The 22,869-nt window shown below is 45.9% G+C and overlaps 1 protein-coding gene across 3 annotated transcripts in view; it reads right to left on the reverse strand.

The window, feature by feature from the left end:
• Positions 1-3,094: 3,094 nt before the first annotated feature.
• Positions 3,095-22,869, reverse strand: part of LOC120060225 (signal-induced proliferation-associated 1-like protein 1) — an 86,780-nt gene continuing 67,005 nt past the window's right edge. For 2 of the 3 annotated variants that reach the window (XM_039009378.1, XM_039009379.1), the window contains exons 11-21: positions 17,694-17,843; positions 17,252-17,391; positions 17,026-17,102; positions 16,447-16,817; positions 8,957-9,181; positions 8,498-8,654; positions 6,465-6,666; positions 6,044-6,196; positions 5,818-5,926; positions 5,527-5,605; positions 3,095-4,780 (exon numbers count right to left, since the gene is read on the reverse strand). In XM_039009378.1, the coding sequence (XP_038865306.1) occupies positions 4,637-4,780; positions 5,527-5,605; positions 5,818-5,926; positions 6,044-6,196; positions 6,465-6,666; positions 8,498-8,654; positions 8,957-9,181; positions 16,447-16,817; positions 17,026-17,102; positions 17,252-17,391; positions 17,694-17,843 (1,807 nt within the window). In that variant the 3' untranslated portion in view covers positions 3,095-4,636. The remainder of the gene's footprint in view (positions 4,781-5,526; positions 5,606-5,817; positions 5,927-6,043; positions 6,197-6,464; positions 6,667-8,497; positions 8,655-8,956; positions 9,182-16,446; positions 16,818-17,025; positions 17,103-17,251; positions 17,392-17,693; positions 17,844-22,869) is intronic. The other variant, XM_039009380.1, reaches the window with a different exon arrangement.

Genomic DNA, 22,869 nt, shown 5'->3' on the forward strand with positions numbered 1-22,869 from the left:
CTTAATGCAACAAAAGTACAACATTGGGGGGTCCAGTGGCGCAGCGGTCTAAGGCACTGCATCTCAGTGCAAGAGGCGTCCCTGCAGTCCCTGGTTGGAATCCAGGCTGCATCACATCCAGCCGTGATTGGGAGTCCCATAGAGCGCCGGGTTAGGCCGGGGTAGGCCGTCATTGTAAATAAGAATTTGTTCTTAACTGACTTGCCTAGTTAAATAAAGGTTCAATTTAAACCCCCCCCCCCCCCAAAAAAAATATATATCATGCTAATTTAACCAGTCTTCTATTTCTTTAAAATGCAGTGGTAGATGTTTTACAGTGGTAGATATGAAAATAAAAGCTTCCAAATGAAATGAACACCCCCACCTCTCTGTCATGGTTTACACCATTTATTTGGTCATATCTAAGACTACACCGCTCAGTAGGGCTGAATGTCTGCCTCAGCTGTGCTCATTTGAGAATTAATTTTTATCTTGTACTTCCTCCATTTGTTTGCCATGCGTCCTTGATTAAAATAGCCTTTATCCCAATGCATTAGATTTATCAGTTGATTTACCATTGTTTGCTTTTGTCAGTCAGCTGTTTAGAGCGATCATTGCTTTGTTTTTCAGGTGCACACGGGTGCTGGTGTTCTCTGTGCCGTCCGTGGCCAGAAGTACTAGACCATTTATTTACCTTTATTATTTTCTATCAATATTTGTTTTATTTCCTGGATCAGCTGATGACGGTTGACAATATCACTAGACAACTAGTCTACATCTAGACACCAATGTGCATCCAATCCATCCAACAAGTACATTAATGACAGTAGGCCGATAGTTGACTATTTCTGTTAGAAGCATTCAATTTTGCAACGGCATAGGCCTACATTATTTTGGATTTGAGGACTTTTTTTTTTACTACTACATCACTACCGGTATGCCTAGTAGAAGTTCATGGTAATAAACAGTGTAGCCTAGCCTAGTATGTTGACATGTGTGTGTTAGCGTGGCCATCACGTTTTTCCCGGGACAGGTTCAGCCTAATTTCAGGTGTCCAACCTTTTCAGGCTACAAAAAATGTACATTTGTCAGCAAGATGTATCAATTAATATAGACCCAATCAATATAGACCTAATCAATATAGACCTAATCAATATAAACCTAATCAATATAGGCCTAATTAATATAGACCTAATTCATATAGACCTAATTCATATAAACCTAATCAAATAGACCTAAGACCTAATTAATATAGAACTAATTAATATAGACATCATGAATATAGACCTAATCAATATAGACCTAAGACCTAATCAATATAGACCTAATTAATATAGACATAATTAATATAGACCTAAGACCTAATTAATATAGACCTAATTAATATAAATATGATTAATTTAGAGCTAATTAATATAGACCTAATTAATATAGACCTAATTAGTATAAACCTAATCAATATAGACCTAATCAAATAGACCTAATTAATATAGACCTAATTAATATAGACATAATCAATATAGACCTAAGACCTAATTAATATAGACCTAATTAATATAGACATAATCAATATAGACCTAATCAATATAGACCTAAGACCTAATTAATATAGACCTAATTAATATAAATTTAATTAATATAGACGTAATTAATATAGACGTAATTAATATAAACCTAATCAATATAGACCTAATCAATATAGACCTAATTAATATAAACCTAATCAATATAGACCTAATCAATATAGACCTAACCAATATAGACCTAATTAATATAGACCTAATTAATATAGACCTAATTCATATAGACCTAATTCATATAGACCTAATGAATATAGACCTAATTAATATAGACCTAATCAATTTAGACCTAATTAATATAGACCAAATCAATAGAGACCTAATCAATATAGACCTCATTAATATAGACCTAATTAATATAGACCTAATCAATATAGATCTCATTAATATAGACCTAATCAATAGAGACCTAATCAATAGAGACCTAACCAATATAGACCTAATTAATATAGACCTAATAAATATTGACCTAATCAATATAGACCTAAAACCTAATCAATATAGACCTAATTAATATAGACCTCATTAATATAGACCTAATCAATATAGATCTCATTAATATAGATCTAATCAATAGAGACCTAATCAATATAGACCTAATATAGACCTAATTATAATAGGCCTAATCAATATAGACCTAATCAATATATAACTAATTAATATATACCTAATCAATATAGACCTAATTAATATAGACCGAATCAATATAGACCTCAAATCTAATTAATATAGACCTAATCAATATAGACCTCATTAATATAGACCTAATTAATATAGACCTCATTAATATAGACCTAATCAATATAGACCTAATTAATATAGATCTAATCAATATAGGCCTAATTAATATAGACCTAATCAATATAGACCTAATCAATACAGACCTCATTAATATAGATCTAATTAATATAGACCTAATCAATATAGACCTCATTTAAATAGACCTAATCAATATAGACCTAATTAATATAGACCTAATCAATATAGACCTAATTAATATAGACCTAATCAATATAGTCCTAATCAAAATAGACCTAATCAATATAGACCTCATTAATGTAGACCTAATCAAAATAGACCTAATCAATATAGACCTAATCAATGACCATAGCTAAATATCATTAGGCACACTGTTTTGTAACAGATGTCTATTTCCATTTATCAAATGGCGCCAGAATACATGCAGTTTGGATGCTGGAATTATTTTGGTGGACGACCATGCAGTTAGCCTACTTTTAGAAGTGATTTATTTGACAACCAGATGAAAATATCATGACCGGTTGTGTTCATGCCACATTAAAAGGTAATTAATTTTAACGTTAAATTACATCTTTATTATTAGGCCCATAAAAAAATGTCATGCACACGCTTTACTTTTGACTACTTTAATACACTATAAGTGAATTTGTGCAAATACTTATGACATCTTCAAATGGGGGGACTAAATACATAAAGTGCTTTCATTTCTAAATGGTAGAACAGATACGTTTCAAAATACCCTCAAATTAAAGGTGACATTCTGTACTGTCACCTCATATGAAACATTAGATCTCAAATCCATATTCTAGAGCCACATTTGATAAAAGTTGCTTCACTATGCAAATAAATACGGAGGGGAGTGTATAAAATCAATGCACTATTGCCGCTAAAAGCTAACCATGATTATAATCTACTACATCTATAAATAATCTACATGGATTAGTGGAAAATAAGCGGAACCCTGTCCTGTGGCTACATCATACATACCATATCTTCATTTGGGTGTGCAGCCCCACACTATAATGACTGCTGTACAAAGACACAATCACTACAACGACCCCTGAACAAAGATAAAATTGCACAAAATATCTTTAATAGATATAAACATTTTTATACATCGCAGCTCAAAGGAAACATCATCACCTGCTGTAAAACATGAATGAGGGTGCACATTATGATGAGCATCAGAATCCTTTGTTATATACAGGGTGTTTTAATAGTACCACTGACTGTAGATATGGAGGGTCTACCAAGTCGCATCATTAATAGGTGTCAGGTCTCCCTTCTAAGCAGACCAATGGTCAGGTTGGACTTCTAATAGACTTAGATGACTGTAACTGGCATTTCAGGATTTACATAACCTCTTTATATGGCATACAGTAGCGATTTCATCTACAGAGTACAAAAGGATCACGTGTGACACCAGAGGCCTTCTAAAACGCTGTGGACCAGGATCAAGTATAGTACGTATTTCCATGTAATCTGACATGTTATAATCACAAGGTGGCACTGTGGATCCAAAACCGCAGGCAGGCAAGGAAGGAACCATACTAATAGTCTGGTAGGATATTAAAATAGATCAAGAATGAATATTGTCACTATGAAGTTGATTGAACAGTAACCCTCACCTTCCAGTCGGCCACCCAGACAGCCCAGTTGTTTTCACACAGAAACCAATAATACAATCTGGAACTACTGCATCCAGTAAGCCCATTTTACTCTCCTGAAATGAGGTCACTCCATAGAGAGACATGGGTAGGTGGTAAAACGATATCCGTTTTTTTTCAGTGGTAACATTTCTGTTCATATATATTAACAAAATAAATTGTTGAACAGCTGTAGTTGATGATGAATTGCCATCATTCTTCAACACAGTGGATCTGTAATACCGCAACCACTTACTGCTCAGTGAGGTTTTATAGGAGGAGATAGAGGATGGAGAGGGAGAAAGACTGAGAGATCAACAGCATGCAATCTTTTCTTTAGGATTCGCTGGCACTGTACTGTAGTGTCCCTGCATGTCTGACAGAGATGTATTAACTTCCCTGGGCTATGATGATCATGACAATAATAAGCTTGGCAGATCAGTTCATGATGGGACCGCTGGAGACCAAAGTGATTCAGTTCATGTTGATCATACAAAATTTAGATCCACTGTGAATCGGTCCATGTCAATAGCAGAATCACAGTTAATGTAGAAGGAATCAAAGACCAACTCCTGCGGTTCTGAGCACCCATTGTGTGAATCAGTTTAAGTTTGAGTGTGTTGTGGTCACGTGTGTTCAGGTGTTCCTCCTGTCTACTGCACATAGACAGAGTCAGTTCATGTCGATGGTGTTGAAGACCCACTCTGTGAACTTCTTGAGCTTGGCCGAGGCGCTGTAGGACTCCTCCTGGAGCCGCTGGTTGTGCTCTCTCAGGCTCTGTATCTGGGCCTGCAGGGACACCTTGGTATCCTTCTCCTGGACACACACATAGAGAGAGTCATCAATAACACAGAGAGGAGAGGAAAGCTCTCTTTACTCTATAGTACTGTCCTCAGGAGATATACAGGGCAGCTACAACCAGGAGGCAGAGTAGTAAATGCAGGTGCTGAATGGGTCTGCTGATATACCGTCAACTGGAACCACACTGCAGAGATATCCCTGCACACCTGTTTGACATTTCCACACTGAGAAGTAGTGATGGGGGTTCAATACAATTACATATTGGGATATTATTGTTGACGATATATCGCAATATTAGTTTTGACAATATTGCAATATTACATGTGTGCTAGTTAGCTGTACATGCACCAAAACTGCACCAAACTCTTCTTTTTGAATAGGGAGCCAATTTGTTTTCAGCATTTTTATGCCCATGACTGATGAAAACTCGTTTTCTCATGGCTCTCTCTTGTCCCTCTGCAGTAGGAATATGGTGAGCAATATTTTTGGAACATCGAATCGCAATAAAATCGCAGGTTCGAATTGCAATACATATAGAATCATTAGAATCGTTATACATATCATATCGGCACCTAAGTATCATGATAATATCATATTGTGAAGTCCCTGGCAATTCCCAGCCCTGCTCTTTCAACTGTTCTTTCTACTGGTTGAACCCCTGTTAGGGAAAGGGCACAAGGTGTAGTAAAAAGTGAACAGTAGAGTACAAAATGGCTAGGCTAAGACTCGGGTGCTAGAGATCTGGCTGTGTCTTGTCTCACCTTATTAAGGTCATCCTGTAGTAGCTTCACCATTGACTCCAGCTGGCTGACCTTCCCCATCAGACAGGCTGGGCTCTCACTGTGGGAGGGCACAAACTGTTCACTACCATATTGTAAACTAAAACAAGACAAGCATGACCTGGGCCAAATTGGCTTAAAATGGGCAGAGGAGTTGAATAATTCCTGGCCATGTGACCTAGCTGGGAAAAACTGGGCCCAAGTTGTGGGATAAACTCCTGGCCCTACCTACGTCTACAGAATTATCTGGACATGCATGGTAAATGGTCTTACCCAGGCGAGGGGTGTCTCTCTGGGGCAGCCTGGGGTTCTGCCTGTTGGGGGCTGGTGTCTGTGACCTCTGGCCTGGAGCTTTCATCATTTACAGATAACAGTCTCTGAACTGCCAGAGAAAAACAGAACAGTTACAGCTTCAGTCACAGCTCATCTGGACAACACAAAGCAATGAGACAGAGCGCCACTGCCCTCTGCTGTTAAAGATAGTACATCTCTAGCTTACTTTGCCTACCCTCGAAGGCCTTGGCAGCATCTACCAGGTTGGACCAGTCCAGAGTGCGGTCAGCTCCAGAGTTAGGTAGGGGCATGAGGCCTGGGTCCCCCAGCTGCTGCCTCATGCACCCCTGGTCCTGGCTGGACGACTCACACAGGTCACCTGCAGGGGAGAGGAGAGAGGGAGGAGACAGCAGATTACAACAAAGCCCCAACATATCAGAAGCCTTTCCCATCAAATAAAGCACTAAAAAAGATGACCAATTATACTCCACATTACTCAGTGGTTAAACACACTTAAGGAGTTATGGCATTAATCTGATAACACCTCTAAGATAAACCGTGCTCCCCTGGTTTGAGATAGAGCTCAATTGGGATGAAATGGCATTTCCTTTACTCAAGGATCATTTGCAGGATAATCTGAGGCTCACCCAGAGACTTATGTGAGGGTTGTCGGGGTGGCGCGTGGCGGGCGGTGGGCGAGCGGGGCACGGTGGAGCAGCTGAAGAGCAGGTCGTTGGGCATCTCTCTGTGCCCGCTGTACGAGGGCTCCCGCTGCCCGCTGTAGATGCTCTCGTCTGACAGGGTCCTCTGCAGGGAGCGCCGGCTGGGAGGGGGGGCGGGGAATGAGGGCTGGAGAGAGGGAGTGAGAGGAGCACTGTGAGGCTGCTGATTGACCTATAAACTCAGCCTTTAGCATGTTGCACAGTTTACGTGGCAAAGCAGGGGAGGGAGTTTGGATTCATCAAGCAAATACTCACATCAACTACTCTGGAATATGTTTTTTATATACAGTACCAGTCAAAAGTTTGGACACACCTACTCATTCAAGGGTTTTTACGTTGTATTCTACGTTGTAGAATAATAGTGAAGACATTAAAACTATGAAATAACAAATATGGAATCATGTAGTAACCAAAAAAGTGTTAAAACAAATCAAATCAAAATATATTTTATATTTGAGATACTTCAAAGTACCCACCCTTTGCCTTGATGACAGCTTTGCACACTCTTGGCATTCTCTCAACCAGCAACTTGGATTGCATTTCAATTAACAGGTATGCCTTGTTAAAAGTTAATTTGTGAATTTCTTTCCTTCTTAATTGCGTTTGAGCCAATCAGTTGTGTTATGACAAGGTAGAGGGGTATACAGAAGATAGCCCTATTTGGTAAAAGACCAAGTCCATATTATGGCAAGAACAGCTCAAATAAGCAAAAAGAAACAAGAATCCATCATTACTTTAAGACACGAAGGTCAGTCAATTCGGAAAATGTCAAGAACTTTGAAAGTTTCTTCAAGTACAGTCTCAAAAACCATCAAGCGCTATGATGAAACTGGCTCTTATGAGGACCGCCACAGGAAAGGAAGACCCAGAGATACCTCTGCTGCAGGGGATAAGTTCATTAGTTACCAGCCTCAGAAATTGCAGCCCAAATAAATGCTTCACAGAATTTAAGTAACGGACACATCTCAACATCAACTGTTCAGAGGAGACTGTGTGAATCAGGCCTTCATGGTCGAATTGCTGAAAATATACCACTACTAAAGGACACCAATAAGAAGAAGAGACTTGCTTGGGCCAAGAAACACGATCAATGGACATTAGACCGGTCAAAATATATCCTTTGGTCTGATGCGTCAAAACTTGAGATTTTGGGATCCAACCGCCGTGTCTTTGTGAGAAGCAGAGTAGGTGAACGGACAGAGTAGGTGTACGGATGATCTCCGCATGTGTGGTTCCCACCGTGAAACATGTAGGAGGTGTGATGGTGCTTTGCAGGTGATATTGTCAGTAATTTATTTAGAATTCAAGGCACACTTAACCAGCATGGCTAACACAGCATTCTGCAGCGATACGCCATCCCATCTGGTTTGCACTTAGTGGGACTATCTATTTGTTTTTCAACAGGACAATGACCCAACACACCTCCAGGCTGTGTAAGGGCTATTTGACCAAGAAGGAGAGTGATGGAGTTCTGCATCAGATTACCTGGCCTCCACAATCACCCGACCTCAACCCAAATGAGATGGTTTGGGATGAGTTGGACCGCAGAGTGAAGGAAAAGCAGCCAACAAGTGCTCAGCATATGCGGGAACTCCTTCAAGACTGTTGGAAAAGCATTCCAGGTGAAGCTGGTTGAGAGAATGCCTAGAGTGTGGAAAGTTGTCATCAAGGCAAAAGGTGGCTACCTTGAGGAATCTCAAATATAAAATATATTTATATATTTTTTTTTTTACTTTTTTGGTGACTACATGATTCCATATGTGTTATTTCATAGTTTTGATGTCTTCACTATTATTCTACAATGTAGAAAATAGTAAAAAAAAGAAAAACCCATGAATGAATAGGTGTGTCCAAACTTTTGACTGGTACTGTATATTTCAAATGTGATTTCTCATCAATGTAGTAAAATAGATGATGGTGACAAAGCGTTGGTACTACAGTACAGTGCTGCCAGCTACCTTTTGATCATGGGAGGAGGGCGGGGGGCTGTCCAGGGTGATGAGTTTCTTCAGGTCTTCCTGCAGGTTGGACGTGTTGACCCGCTGGGGGGATTGGGCCCTGAGTTGGGCCCGGAGCTGGGGGTTGCCACCCAGCAACCCATCACTCTGGTGACGTCTGAGGAAGACGGAGAGTGAAGATCAGCAGTGTTATGTTGCAGTTCTCAGTTGAACCACAGGGAAGAAGTGTTGCACTTGTTTATAAACAAACGTGAGCCATGACTGAGGTGGGAAATGCATCTCCTCTCAGTTGACTCAGATCTTAAGCCTCCATAACATCAACAATCTAGGACAGTAGGATTTGTTTGTATGGGGAAAGAACATTCTTTCACAACAAGACTCACAGTGTAATGGTCTCATTGACCTATCAATAAACACACGTATGTTCAACATTCCTTCTCTATTTCCCCCCATGCTTACTTGCGTATGTTGCCAAAGTCCACAGAGTTGATGGTGCCTCCAGGCTTCCTCCAGCCGATAAGGAACTTGGAGGTGGCTCCCTGGCGGGGGTAGAAGCTCTTGGGGCCTCCAGGGGAAAGGGAAGTGTGGGAGGTGGGGGAGGTGGTCAGGGCTGACTCCTCCTGGAAGGAGCTGGGGCTGCAGCCTGGACCCATGGGACTGCCTGAGTGGCCCGAGCTCAGAGTACTGGGAGGAAAAACAAACGACTAGTATAGGTATATTTATAAACTGGGTGGTTCGAGCCCTAAATGCTGATTGGCTGAAAGCCGTGGTATATGAGACCATATAGCACGGGTATGACAAAACATTTATTTTTTACTGTTCTATTTATGTTTGTAACCAGTTTATAATAGCAATAAGGCACCTCAGGGGTTTGTGGTATATGGCCCATATACCATGGCTATGGGTTGTATCCAGGCACTCCGTGTTGCGTCATGCATAAGAACAGCCCTTAGCCGTGGTATATTAGCTATAGTCTCACCCTCTGCCTTATTGCTTGATTATACACTACCGTTCAAAAGTTTGGGGTCACTTAGAAAAGTCATTTTTTTGTCAGCTTCATTAAATAGTACCCGCAAAACACCCGTCTCAAAGTCAACAGTGAAGAGGCGACTCCGGTAACTGGCCTTCTAGGCAGAGTTCCTCTGTCCAGTGTCTGTGTTCTTTTGCCCATCTTAATCTTTTATTTTTATTGGCCAGTCTGAGATATGGCTTTTTCTTTGCAACTCTGCCTAGAAGGCCAGCATCCCGGAGTCGCCTCTTCACTGTTGACGTTGAGACTGGTGTTTTGCGGGTACTATTTAATGAAGCTGCCAGTTGAGGACTTGTGAGGCGTCTGTTTCTCAAACTAGACACTCTAATGTACTTGTCCTCTTGCTCAGTTGTGCACCGGGGCCTCCCACTCCTCCTTCTATTCTGGTTAGAGCCAGTTTGCGCTGTTCTGTGAAGGGAGTAGTACACAGCGTTGTATGAGATCTTCAGTTTCTTGGCAATTTCTTACATGGAATAGCCTTCATTTCTCAGAACAAGAATAGACTGACGAGTTTCAGAAGAAAGTTATTTTGTTTCTGGCCATTTTGAGCCTGTAATCGAACCCACAAATGCTGATGCTCCAGATACTCAACTAGTCTAAAGAAGGCCAGTTTTATTGCTTATTTAATTAGCACAACAGCTTTAAGCTGTGCTAACATAATTGCAAAAGGGTTTTCTAGTGATCAATTAGCCTTTTAAAATGATAAACTTGGATAAGCTAACACAACATGCCACTGGAACACAGGAGTGAGGGTTGCTGATAATGGGCCTCTGTACGCCTATGTAGATATTCCATAGAAAATCTGCCGTTTCCAGCTACAATAGTCATTTACAACATTAACAATGCCTACAATGTATTTCTGATCAATTTGATATTACTTTAACGGACATTGTTTTTTTGCTTTTCTTTAAAAAACAAGGACATTTCTAAGTGACCCCAGACTTTTGAACAGTAGTGTATATACATTTCTGTAATGTGCACTCATCTATGAACACATTTCTATAAAAGTTTCAAAACTATTTCAAAAACACCTGGTACTTTTCACTACTTTTCCCCACAAACTACATTTCTGACATCTCCACATCTGAGATGAGAGAAATGAATAGGTCACAGTGTCCTTGGACTTCTTCTACTTTACTTCTACTAATATTTCAAACAATATTTCTCCTCAGTTTGTCATGAAAGCGAGCGTCTCCCACCTCAGACATGCTGTGTGTACATGAAAACAAAGTCACTAGTCTGGTGGTGCTGGAGTTGTCACGGTTCATGAATCCACTGCCTCCCTCTCTCTCTCTCTTTCTCTTTCTCTTTCTCTTTTTCTCTCTCTCTCTCTCTCTCTCTCTCTCTCCCGTGTTTGTGTGGGCGTGGTTCCCAATCTCGGCCTGATTGTCTGCGCCAGCTGGAATCACTTATCTTCCCTTTATATGTTCTGTAACCAGTGTTTCTTGTTGTCAGATCATTGTTACTTCCCTGAGGCTGTGTCGTGTGTCTGGGCTCTTTCTCTCGGCGCCCTTGTGTGGATTATCTTCTGGGCTCCTTCCTACCCATCCGGACACATTCCCCTGGATTTCTCAGCACGCTATCATCGGTATATGCGCCCTAGTCCCTGGGTCGGATTCCGTCTGAGTACAGTCTGTCTGTCCTGTTGCTGCTGTAAACTGTATTTCATTAAACCATCGTTGCTTGCATCTTGCATCCGCCTCTGTGTTGTCACAGAATGATCTGACCTTACCATGGATGCAGCGAGTTCAACGAGTCTGACCGAATTCATTTCCCGCAGTATCACGAGAATGGATCAACAAGAGGAGAACATCTCCAGCACAGGTCGGGCAGTACAAGCCCTTGCGACGCAGGTATCCCAGCTGACCCAACAATTACAACATCTGAGGGGTCTCGCTGCGCCACCTACACCGGCAGTTCAACCCGCCCCGCCAGAGCCGGATTCCCAGCTAGAGCCACGGCTACCGACACCAGAGGGTTATTCAGGTGATCCTGACTATTGCAGAGCTTTTCTTACGAGATGTTCCATGCATTTCTCGTTGCAGCCACGGACCTTCAACTGTGAACAGTCTAAGGTAGCATTCGTACTCACACTGCTATCAGGCAAAGCGGCTCTTTGGGGAACGGCGGTGTGGGCGAACCAGGACCCATGCTGCACCTCTTTCCAGACACTCTCCGAGGAGATGAGAAGGGTCTTCGATCGGGCCGTGGCGGGTAGGGAGGCGGCCAGACTACTCGCTGACCTTCGCCAAGGAGACCGTTCAGTATCGGAATACTCCATCCAATTCCGCACTCTGGCCGCAGAGTGTCAGTGGAACGAGGAGGCGCAGTGGGACATGTTTCTGCATGGGCTGGAGGACCGGATCCAGAAGGAGATCTATGTTCTGGACCTTCCCAGGAGTTTAAATGGACTAGTGGAACTAGCCTTGAGGGTCGACGCTCGTCTGAGTCGTATTGGCCGCCGAGCATGCCCTAACAGACCGTATAACGACACGGAGGGCTGGCATGCCAGCGGCGGGAACACGGCCAGTTCAGCCTCCGCTCACGAACCCATGCAGCTGGGGAGAGCTCGCCTCTCCCGGGAAGAGAGGGAGAGGCGGAGATCCCAAGGACTCTGTCTCTACTGTGGTAGAGCGGGCCACTTTATCCACTCCTGCCCGGTAAAAGATCAGGCCCGGTAGTAAGTATGAGGCTACTATCGGGTGGTGTCACCACAGAGAAGACCTCATCATCTACTCTCCTCCCGGTAAGACTAAGATGGGCCACCCACACGCACGACACCCAAGCCTTACTGGACTCAGGAGCAGAGGGTAATTTTATGGACTTCAAGCTCGCTCACAAACTCCAGATTCCTATCACCTCACTCACGCACAAGATATCCGTCAACGCTCTCAATGGTCAAGAACTCCCCAACATTTCTCACACCACTGAACCTATCACACTCATCACTTCTGGCAATCACACTGAGACACTATCATTTCTACTCATGGACTCACCCCTTGCACCATTAGTTCTCGGCCACCCTTGGCTCACCCAACACAACCCCAGAGTTGACTGGGGTCATAACTCTATATCCATGTGGAGTAACAAGTGTCTTGAGTCCTGTTTAGTGTCTGCTTGTTCATCTGTGTCTGATTCTGTGTTTCTAGAGGAGGCAGTGGATTTGTCTAACGTGCCCGTTGAATACCTCGACCTGAAGGAGGTGTTCAGCAAGTCCCGTGCTGCTTCTCTTCCTCCGCATCGTCCCTATGACTGTGCAATAGAATTATTGCCAGGTGAGTCTCCGCCTAAAGGCAAGTTATATTCACTCTCTGTTCCTGAGAGGGAGGCTATGGAGAGATACATCTCTGATTCCCTGGCCTCTGGATTCATTCGTCCTTCCTCTTCTCCAGCGGGGGCGGGGTTCTTCTTTGTGGGGAAGAAGGACGGATCTCTGCGTCCTTGCATTGATTACCGTGGGTTGAATAACATCACAGTGAAGAATACCTATCCCTTACCGTTGATGTCCTCAGCCTTTGAAAGGTTACAGGGAGCATCCGTGTTCACTAAGTTGGATTTACGTAATGCATATCATTTGGTTCGCATAAGGAGGGGGGATGAATGGAAGACCGCGTTTAACACCCCCAGAGGGCACTTCGAATATTTGGTCATGCCTTTTGGGCTATCCAACTCCCCAGCGGTTTTCCAGGCACTCGTCAATGACGTGCTGAGAGATATGATTGATCAGTTCATATATGTTTACCTGGATGACATACTGATTTTTTCTTCTTCTCTCCAGGAACACGTTCAGCACGTCAGACGAGTGCTTCAGAGGTTGTTGGAGAATGGACTTTTTGTCAAGGCGGAGAAATGCATTTTTCATGCACAATCCGTTCCATTCCTAGGTTACATCGTCTCGACTGAAGGTATTCACATGGATCCTGACAAGGTTAAGGCTGTGGTGGATTGGCCAAGCCCAGATTCCCGTAAGGCCCTACAGAGGTTTCTGGGATTCGCCAATTTCTACCGGCGTTTCGTTCGCAACTTTAGCCAGATAGTCGCTTCTCTTACCGCCTTAACCTCCCCCAGAGTGACGTTCAGGTGGTCCGATACAGCCGAGGCTGCATTCGCCAAACTCAAGAGCCGCTTTGTTTCGGCCCCCATCCTCATAGCTCCCGATCCCTCGCGTCAGTTCGTGGTGGAGGTGGACGCTTCAGAGGTGGGGGTAGGTGCGGTACTTTCCCAACGTTCCTCTTCTGACGACAAGATGCACCCTTGCGCGTTCCTGTCCTATCGGTTATCACCTGCGGAACGCAACTACGACATTGGCAACAGAGAGTTGTTGGCAGTGAAGTTAGCACTGGAGGAGTGGCGCCATTGGTTAGAGGGTTCGGGGGTACCTTTTATAGTTTGGACCGATCACAAGAATTTGGAATATATCAGAACCGCCAAGCGACTCAACTCCAGGCAGGCGCGGTGGGCACTCTTTTTCGGACGTTTTGACTTCTCTCTCTCGTATCGCCCGGGTTCCAAGAATGTCAAACCCGATTCCCTTTCTCGCATTTTTGACCATTCCGAACGCCCATCCACTCCCGAGTGCATCCTACCCGGGACCCTAGTGGTTTCCACACTCACATGGGAGGTTGAATCGAGGGTCAAAACGGCCTTAGAAGGGGTTAAGCCTCCGCCCGGTTGCCCGCCTAATCGGTTGTTTGTGCCGGAGGGGTGTCGGTCCGATGTTATTCGGTGGGGGCATTGCTCCAACGTAGCGTGTCATCCAGGAGTCAGCCGCACTAGCTTTTTGGTTAAGCAACGCTTTTGGTGGCCACTGATGGCTCGTGACATTCACAGTTTTGTCTTGGCTTGCTCGGTTTGTGCCACTGGGAAGACTTCTAATCGACCTCCAGATGGGTTACTCCAACCGCTGTCGGTCCCTTCGAGACCCTGGTCCCACATCGCGCTAGATTTTGTTACCGCCCTCCCGCCCTCCCAGGGCAAGACGGTTGTTTTGACCGTGGTGGACCGGTTCTCGAAGGCGGCTCATTTTATTCCCTTGCCTAAATTACCATCTGCCAAGGAGACAGCGGTAACTGTCGTGGATCACGTCTTTCGCTTACATGGCCTGCCGATGGACGTAGTTTCTGACAGGGGGCCCCAATTTGTGTCCAAGTTTTGGCAAGAGTTTTGTAGGTTACTGGGAGCGAGTGTCAGTCTGTCTTCAGGGTTTCATCCCCAGAGCAACGGTCAAACGGAGAGGGCCAACCAAGATTTGGAGAGAGTGTTGCGATGTTTGGTTTCTAAGAATCCCTCTTCCTGGAGTCAACAACTCTCTATGGTTGAGTACGCTCACAATTCGTTGCCAGTGGCAGCCACGGGTCTCTCTCCGTTTGAGTGTAGTTTAGGTTACCAGCCACCTATCTTTCCCAGTACGGAGTCCGAGGTCACTGTTCCCTCCGCTCACGCTTTCATCCAGAGGTGCCGTCACGCATGGAGCAGAGCCCGTGAGACTCTTCTCCGGGTGGGGGCGCGCACCAAGGCTAAGGCCGATCGCCGCCGGTCGAAGCCTCCGGTATATGTCGTTGGCCAAGGAGTGTGGCTTTCTACTAAGAACATTCCACTCCGATCCGTTTCGAACAAGCTTGCCCCCAAATTTATCGGCCCGTTCAAAGTCACCAGGATCATTAGTCCGGTGGCGGTCCGGCTCAAGCTTCCTCCGGCGTATAGGAGAATTCATCCTACCTTTCATGTGTCTAAAATAAAACCTGTGTTTCAGGCACGCATTAACCCGCCGGTCCCGGTTCCCCCGCCGCCACGACTTGTTGATGGGGAACCCACCTTTTCTGTCAATCGTATTTTGGACTCTAGAAGGAGGGGACGCGGAATCCAGTACCTGGTGGACTGGGAGGGTTACGGTCCGGAGGAGAGAAGTTGGGTACCTGCTAGGGACATTCTGGATCACTCCCTTATCGATGATTTCAATCGACAGGTAAATTCGCCTGGGAACGCCAAGAGGCGTTCCTAGGGGGGGGGGTATTGTCACGGTTCATGAATCCACTGCCTCCCTCTCTCTCTCTCTTTCTCTTTCTCTTTTTCTCTCTCTCTCTCTCTCTCTCTCTCTCTCTCTCTCTCTCTCTCTCTCTCTCCCGTGTTTGTGTGGGCGTGGTTCCCAATCTCGGCCTGATTGTCTGCGCCAGCTGGAATCACTCATCTTCCCTTTATATGTTCTGTAACCAGTGTTTCTTGTTGTCAGATCATTGTTACTTCCCTGAGGTTGTGTCGTGTGTCTGGGCTCTTTCTCTCGGCGCCCTTGTGTGGATTATCTTCTGGGCTCCTTCCTACCCATCCGGACACATTCCCCTGGATTTCTCAGCACGCTATCATCGGTATATGCGCCCTAGTCCCTGGGTCGGATTCTGTCTGAGTACAGTCTGTCTGTCCTGTTGCTGCTGTAAACTGTATTTCATTAAACCATCGTTGCTTGCATCTTGCATCCGCCTCTGTGTTGTCACAGGAGTTATTTCAGGGCCACAGAGGAGAGGCTGAGGAGAGGAGGAAAGCCTCTGTTCACTCAAAGGAACGGTGGTTTGGAGTGTTAACCGTGCTGAGCTCTCACATTCAGCATTCCTCAGTGTTTCAAGTGCTCTCTTTCTCTCTGTGAGAAACTAGCTTACACACACACACACACACACACACACACACACACACACACACACACACACACACAGAGACACACACACAGCAGGTTGCTGCTTCCTACCTCTCTCACCGCAAAATGCAAGGCTTGGGAGTTTTCCATCTGGGACAATAGGGGATATATATGGACTACAATGCATCACTGTCTGCTTAATGAAACATTGATACATGAGAGGAAACATATTGGCTGCATAAAGAGCTGACTGTAATAGAACTCTAGAGTAGCACAACACAGGGAGGCACACACCTGGAATGGGAAGCAGCATCACTGAGGGTGTAGGAGCCACTGTCTGGGGCTGAGGGGAACACAGGGGGGCTCTGGGCTGGGTCCTCGCTGCTCCCTGGGGGGGCGGGTGAGTCTGGGGCTGAAGGAGAGGTCTCTGGGGCCCGCCGCTCTTTGGCCCTGGAGCCCCCGGACCCTGAGGCCCCGTAAGAGGTAGCGTCGATGCCGCTGTCTGTGGACTCCCGCTGCAGGTAGCCGTTGAGCTCTGAGTCAGGCCGCATCCCCGTCCTGCTGGAGCTAATCTCATACCACTTCTCATCACTGTGGGCGGAGCTGGAGGCATTACTGGACAGTGTGTTACTGCCTGATTGGCTGGAGGAGTAGGAAGCTTCCACCTGTAGAGACAGGGACCATAAAGTCACTTCCTGGTTGTTTGACCACAGTAAATAAAGACAACTACTTTGGCATAGACAACAATACATTGCCAAGCTAGCTATATTCCTATGTCTATCTGCCAGAGCTCAAGGTCCCTGTAAGTCCACTACAGCCTCTTCACTAAACCTTAAAATACATATTTGGTCATATTTGAGCCTGCTGCCTGACCTTGATGTTCTTGTTGGGGGACAGGTGTCCCCCCTGCTCCTGGAGACGAGGTACTGCAGCCTTGGAGACAGCTAGGTCTGGGAGGGACAGGAGCAAACAGAGGAATGAGACAACCAGATAACAAAATGAGTAACATAGAGAGGTGGTCCTATCTCTGACTCTCACCCTCTGCATCACCCAAAACACCAGACAGGACATGGGCATTTTCTAAAGCATGGCCTCATACCTGTTGTGGCTCTATCGGCTCCCCTGTTGGCCCCCTCCCCTTCTCGGGGCCATCCGGGAGCAGGCTTAGTCCCGTTAGACCCTTCTCCAACTCCCTGACGCTCAGCAGACACAGGGGAGTGACGGTTATTGTTGTTGAACCTGGGAAAGAGATGGAAGAAGAGGGCATCATGTCAAGCTGCATCATTTACTGAAGAAGAGTAGTTTAAGTTTTGGAGAGTACAACATATCAGTTCGTACAACGTATCATTATATTTCAGTCATTTCCTTTCTGTTGTTGGATAACTCCCAAAGAAGTAATTCAAGTAAATACAGACTACATCTGGAAATAAAGCAATTAAAGTGAAACCCTGCAGCGAATTTGGGTCTGTGTATGATCGGGGTATGGTCTGAATGTGGCCTTAGCGTGGCCCAGGTTTGTTGCGGCCTGAGTGTTCTCTCACCCGTCTGGCATGGACTTCTGTCTCCAGTGGTTGGAGCCTGCACTCCCGGTGTCTGTGTAGGAGAGACTGATGGGGGAGTTGCGGGTGTGTGGAGAGCGGCCCATCACGATTGAACAGGCCAGGGCATAGTTATCATTCCCTGGGGAATACCTGAGGGAGGGATACATACCAACATACATTGGGAGTTATCATTTAGGTTATTTCAATATGTTTAACGACAGAAAGAAAGGAAGCATAAGGATTCCACCACTACTGATGAGCGATTAACCGAAATGTCTGTTTATTTTCTGTTTTTAAATAACTAATTGACCGAAGTCGGTTCAATTATTTGAAATCCATTTAGTTTTTGTAGTTTTTTTTGTGCGTGCTCAACGCGCTGTTTGTGCCATTTCTCTAGAGAGATTTCTCTCTAAGACATGTTGTCCAACTCATCATAGTTAACCTGTTTGTGCCATTTCTCTAGAGAGATTTCTCTCTAAGACATGTTGTCCAACTCATCATAGTTAAAGGAAAACAATGTTTTGGTATTTGTTTCATTAGTCCATTGTTGATATAGTCCCAAAATGTTTTGCATGTCAGCAATCGTACCGGATATATTTCGGGATTTTTACAGTTATATATCTTGAAAACTTGATTGCTGACATGCAAAACATTTTGGGACTGTATGTCAACAATGGCCTAATGAAACAAATACCAAAATATTGTTTTTGGGTGGAACTTTCCATTAAGCTCAGAAAACGTGGTAATGAACTACAATGACTAGAATCCATTGAGCCTACAGCTGCCTGTTCTCATTGGTTCTTGACAGACAGACAGACAGACAGACAGACAGACAGACAGACAGACAGACAGACAGACAGACAGACAGACAGACAGACAGAAGAGCAATAGAGACAGGAGCGGGATAGAGAGCGGTTGTTAGCTACACTATATACAAAAGTATGTGGACACCCCTTCAAATTTGTGGATTTGGCTATTTCAGCCACACCCATTGCTTACAGGTGTATTAAATCGAGCACACAGCCATGCAATCTCCATAGAAACATTGGCAGCAGAATGGCCCGTACTGAAAATCTCAGTGACTTTCAATGTGGCACCGTCATAGAATGCCACCTTTCAAACAAGTCAGTCAAATGTATGCACTGCTAGAGATGCCCCGGTCGACTGTAAGTTCTGTCAGCGGGAGTGGTGTAAAGCTCGCCGCCATTGGACATTGGAGCAGTGAAAACGCGTTTTCTGGAGTTATGAATCACGCATCACCATCTGGCAGTCTGACGGATGAATCTGGGTTTGGCGGATGCCAGAACGCTACCTACCTGTAACGGGCTTCCTCTTTCTCTTCATCCGAAGAGGAGTAGCAAGGATTGGACCAACGTGCAGCGGGTTGTGAATACATAATGAACTTTATTAACAAGACGAAACTAAACACACGAAGAACACTTGATAATTTTACAAAACAACAAAACGAAGTAGACAGACCTGAACGAGAGAACTTACATAAAACATGAAGAACGCACGAACAAACGCTACAGTCCCGTGTGGTGCGCAGACACAGACACGGACGACAATCACCCACAAACAAACAGTGAGAACAACCTACCTTAATATGACTCTCAATCAAAGGAAACGTCAAACACCTGCCTCTAATTGAGAGCCATACCAGGCAACCCCAAAACCAACATAGAAACAGAAAACATAGACTGCCCACCCAAAACTCACGCCCTGACCAATAAACACATACCAAACAGAAAACAGGTCAGGAACGTGACAGAACCCCCCCCTCAAGGTGCGAACTCCGGGCGCACCCCTACAACTCAAGGGGAGGGTCTGGGTGGGCATCTGTCCGCGGTGGCGGCTCCGGCGGTGGACGAGGACACCACTCCACCACTGTCTTTGTCCCCCTCCTTAGCGTCCTTTGAGTGGCGACCCTCGCCCCCGACCATGGTCCAGGAACCTTCACTAAGGCCCCTCCTACATAGAGGAGACAGCTCAGGACAGAGAGGTAGCTCAGGACAGAGAGGTAGCTTAGGACAGAGGGACAACTGTACTAATGGCAGCTCCGGACTGAGTGGCAGCTCCGGACTGAGTGGCAGCTCATGACTGGAGGGCAGCTCATGACTGGAGGGCAGCTCATGACTGGAGGGCAGCTCATGACTGGAGGGCAGCTCATGACTGTAGGGCAGCTCTGGCAGCTCCTGACTGGCTGGCGGCTCTGGCAGCTCCTGACTGGCTGGCGGCTCTGGCAGCTCCTGACTGACGGACGGCTCTAGCGGCTCCTGACTGCCGGACGGCTCTAATGGCTCGGGACAGACGGGCGGCTCTAATGGCGCTGGGCAGACGGATGGCTCAGAAGGCGCTGGGCAGACGGATGGCTCAGAAGGCGCTGGGCAGACGGATGGCTCCGAAGGCGCTGGGCAGACAGATGGCTCCGAAGGCGCTGGGCAGACAGATGGCTCAGACGGTGCTGGGCAGACAGATGGCTCAGACGGTGCTGGGCAGACGAGCAGTGCAGGCGGCGTTGGGCAGACAGCCGACTCTGACCTGCTGAGGCGCACAGTAGGCCTGGTGCGTGGTGCCGGAACTGGTGGTACCGGACTGGAGACACGCACCTCAAGGCTAGTGCGGGGAGCAGGAACAGGGCACACTGGACTCTCGATGCGCACTATAGGACTGGTGCGTGGTACCGGAACTGGAGGTACCGGGCTGAGGGCACGCACCTCAGGGCGAGTGCGGGGAGAAGGAACAGTGCGTACAGGGCTCTGAAGACGCACATGAGGCTTGATGCGTGGTGCCGAAACTGGAGGCACTGAGCTTGAGACACGCACCACAGGGAGAGTGCGTGGAGGAGGAACAGTGCGTACAGGGCTCTGAGGACGCACATGAGGCTTGGTGCGTGGTGCAGGCACTGGTGGTACTGAGCTGGGGCGGGAAGGTGGCGCCGGATATACCGGACCGTGTAGGCGTACTGGCTCCCTTGAGCACTGAACCTGCCCAACCTTACCTGGTTGTATGCTCCCCGTCGCCTGACCAGTGCGGGGAGGTGGAATAACCCGCACCGGGCTATGTAGGCGAACCGGGGACACCATGCGTAAGGCTGGTGCCATGTAAGCCGGCCCGAGGAGACGTACTGGTGGCCAGATATGTAGGGCCGGCTTCATGACATTTGGCTCAATGCCCAATCTAGCCCTACCAGTGCGGGGAGGTGGAATAACCCGCACCGGGCTATGAACACGTACAGGAGACACCGTGCGCTCTACTGCGTAACACGGTGTCTGCCCGTACTCCCGCTCTCCACGGTTAGCCTGGGAAGTGGGCGCAGGTCTCCTACCTGCCCTCGGCCCACTACCTCTTAGCCCCCCCCCCAAGAAATTTTTGGGTAGTACTCACGGGCTTTTCGGGCTTCCGTGCTAGACGCGTCCCCTCATAACGCCGGTTCCTCTCTCCGGTTTCCTCCGCTCTCCGAGCTGCCTCCAGCTGTTCCCATGGGAGGCGATCCTTTCCAGCCAGGATCTCCTCCCATGTGTAGCAACCCTTACCGTCCAAAACATCCTCCCATGTCCATTCCTCCTTCTTGCGCTGTCGTTGCTGTCCGTTAACCCGCTGCTTGATCTGGGTTTGGTGGGTGATTCTGTACGCGGGCTTCCTCTTTCTCTTCATCCGAAGAGGAGTAGCAAGGATTGGACCAACGTGCAGCGGGTTGTGAATACATAATGAACTTTATTAACAAGACGAAACTAAACACACGAAGAACACTTGATAATTTTACAAAACAACAAAACGAAGTAGACAGACCTGAACGAGAGAACTTACATAAAACATGAAGAACGCACGAACAAACGCTACAGTCCCGTGTGGTGCGCAGACACAGACACGGACGACAATCACCCACAAACAAACAGTGAGAACAACCTACCTTAATATGACTCTCAATCAGAGGAAACGTCAAACACCTGCCTCTAATTGAGAGCCATACCAGGCAACCCCAAAACCAACATAGAAACAGAAAACATAGACTGCCCACCCAAAACTCACGCCCTGACCAATAAACACATACCAAACAGAAAACAGGTCAGGAACGTGACACTACCCAAATGCATAGTGCCAACTGTACATTTTGTGGGAGGAGGAAAAATGATCTGGGGCTGTTTTTCATGGTTCGGGCTAGGCCCCTTAGTTCCAGTGAAGGGAAAACTTAACGCTACAGCATACAATGACATTCTAGACAATTCTGTACTTCCAACTTTGTGGCAAAAGTCTCAGCATCCTGTCTCAGCATGACAATGCCCCTGTGCACAAAGCGAGGTCCATACAGAAATGACTTGTTGAGATCGGGGTGGAAGAACTTGATTGGCCTGCACAGAGCCCTGACCTCAACCCCATCGAACACCTTTGGGATGAATTGGAACGCTGACTGCGAGCCAGGCCTAACCGCCCAACATCAGTGCCCGACCTCACTAATGCTCCTGTAACTGAATGGAAGCAAGTCCCCGCAGCAATGCTCCAACATCTAGTGGAATGCCTTCCCAGAAGAGTGGAGGCTGTTATAGCAGCAAAGGTGGGACCAACTCCATATTAATGCCCATGATTTTGGAATGAGATGTTCAACAAGCAGGTGTCCACATACTTTTGGTCATGTAATGTATTTGTTATTTAGCAGCCTTAAAAGTATGCCTTGTCTAGTTTGAAGAACTACTGAAATAGTGATTTTGTCAGACAACAGGCAGCTAGCCAGCCAGCTAGACTAGCCTACTAGCCTGAAGGATGACTCTTTTGGGGAGCACAGAGATAGATGGCTGGCTGGCTGCTACTGTCTGAGCAGAGATAAGAAGATGACTTGGAATTAAATAGTAAGCCATCAAAAACTTAAATATTTTATTAAAGTAAAGTAATGTGAATAAAGGATGGTTTATTAAAAAGTGATATGCAGTAATGGGCAGTCACTACCTTCATTGGGGGTTTATTCATTTGATAATAATGACATCATTATACTCAAACAAATATGTAGTATAAACAACCAAAATATATTATTTAAGTAAAGTAATGTGAATAAATGATGGTTAGAGCCTAATAGTCACGCCCTGACCTTAGAGAGCCTTGTTATGTCTCTATTTGGTTTGGTCAGGGTGTGATTTGGGGTGGGCATTCTATGTTTTTGTTTTCTATGATTTTTGTATTT

This window comes from Salvelinus namaycush, chromosome 15 (genome assembly GCF_016432855.1).
Source record: "Salvelinus namaycush isolate Seneca chromosome 15, SaNama_1.0, whole genome shotgun sequence".
NCBI classification, from domain to species: domain Eukaryota; kingdom Metazoa; phylum Chordata; class Actinopteri; order Salmoniformes; family Salmonidae; genus Salvelinus; species Salvelinus namaycush.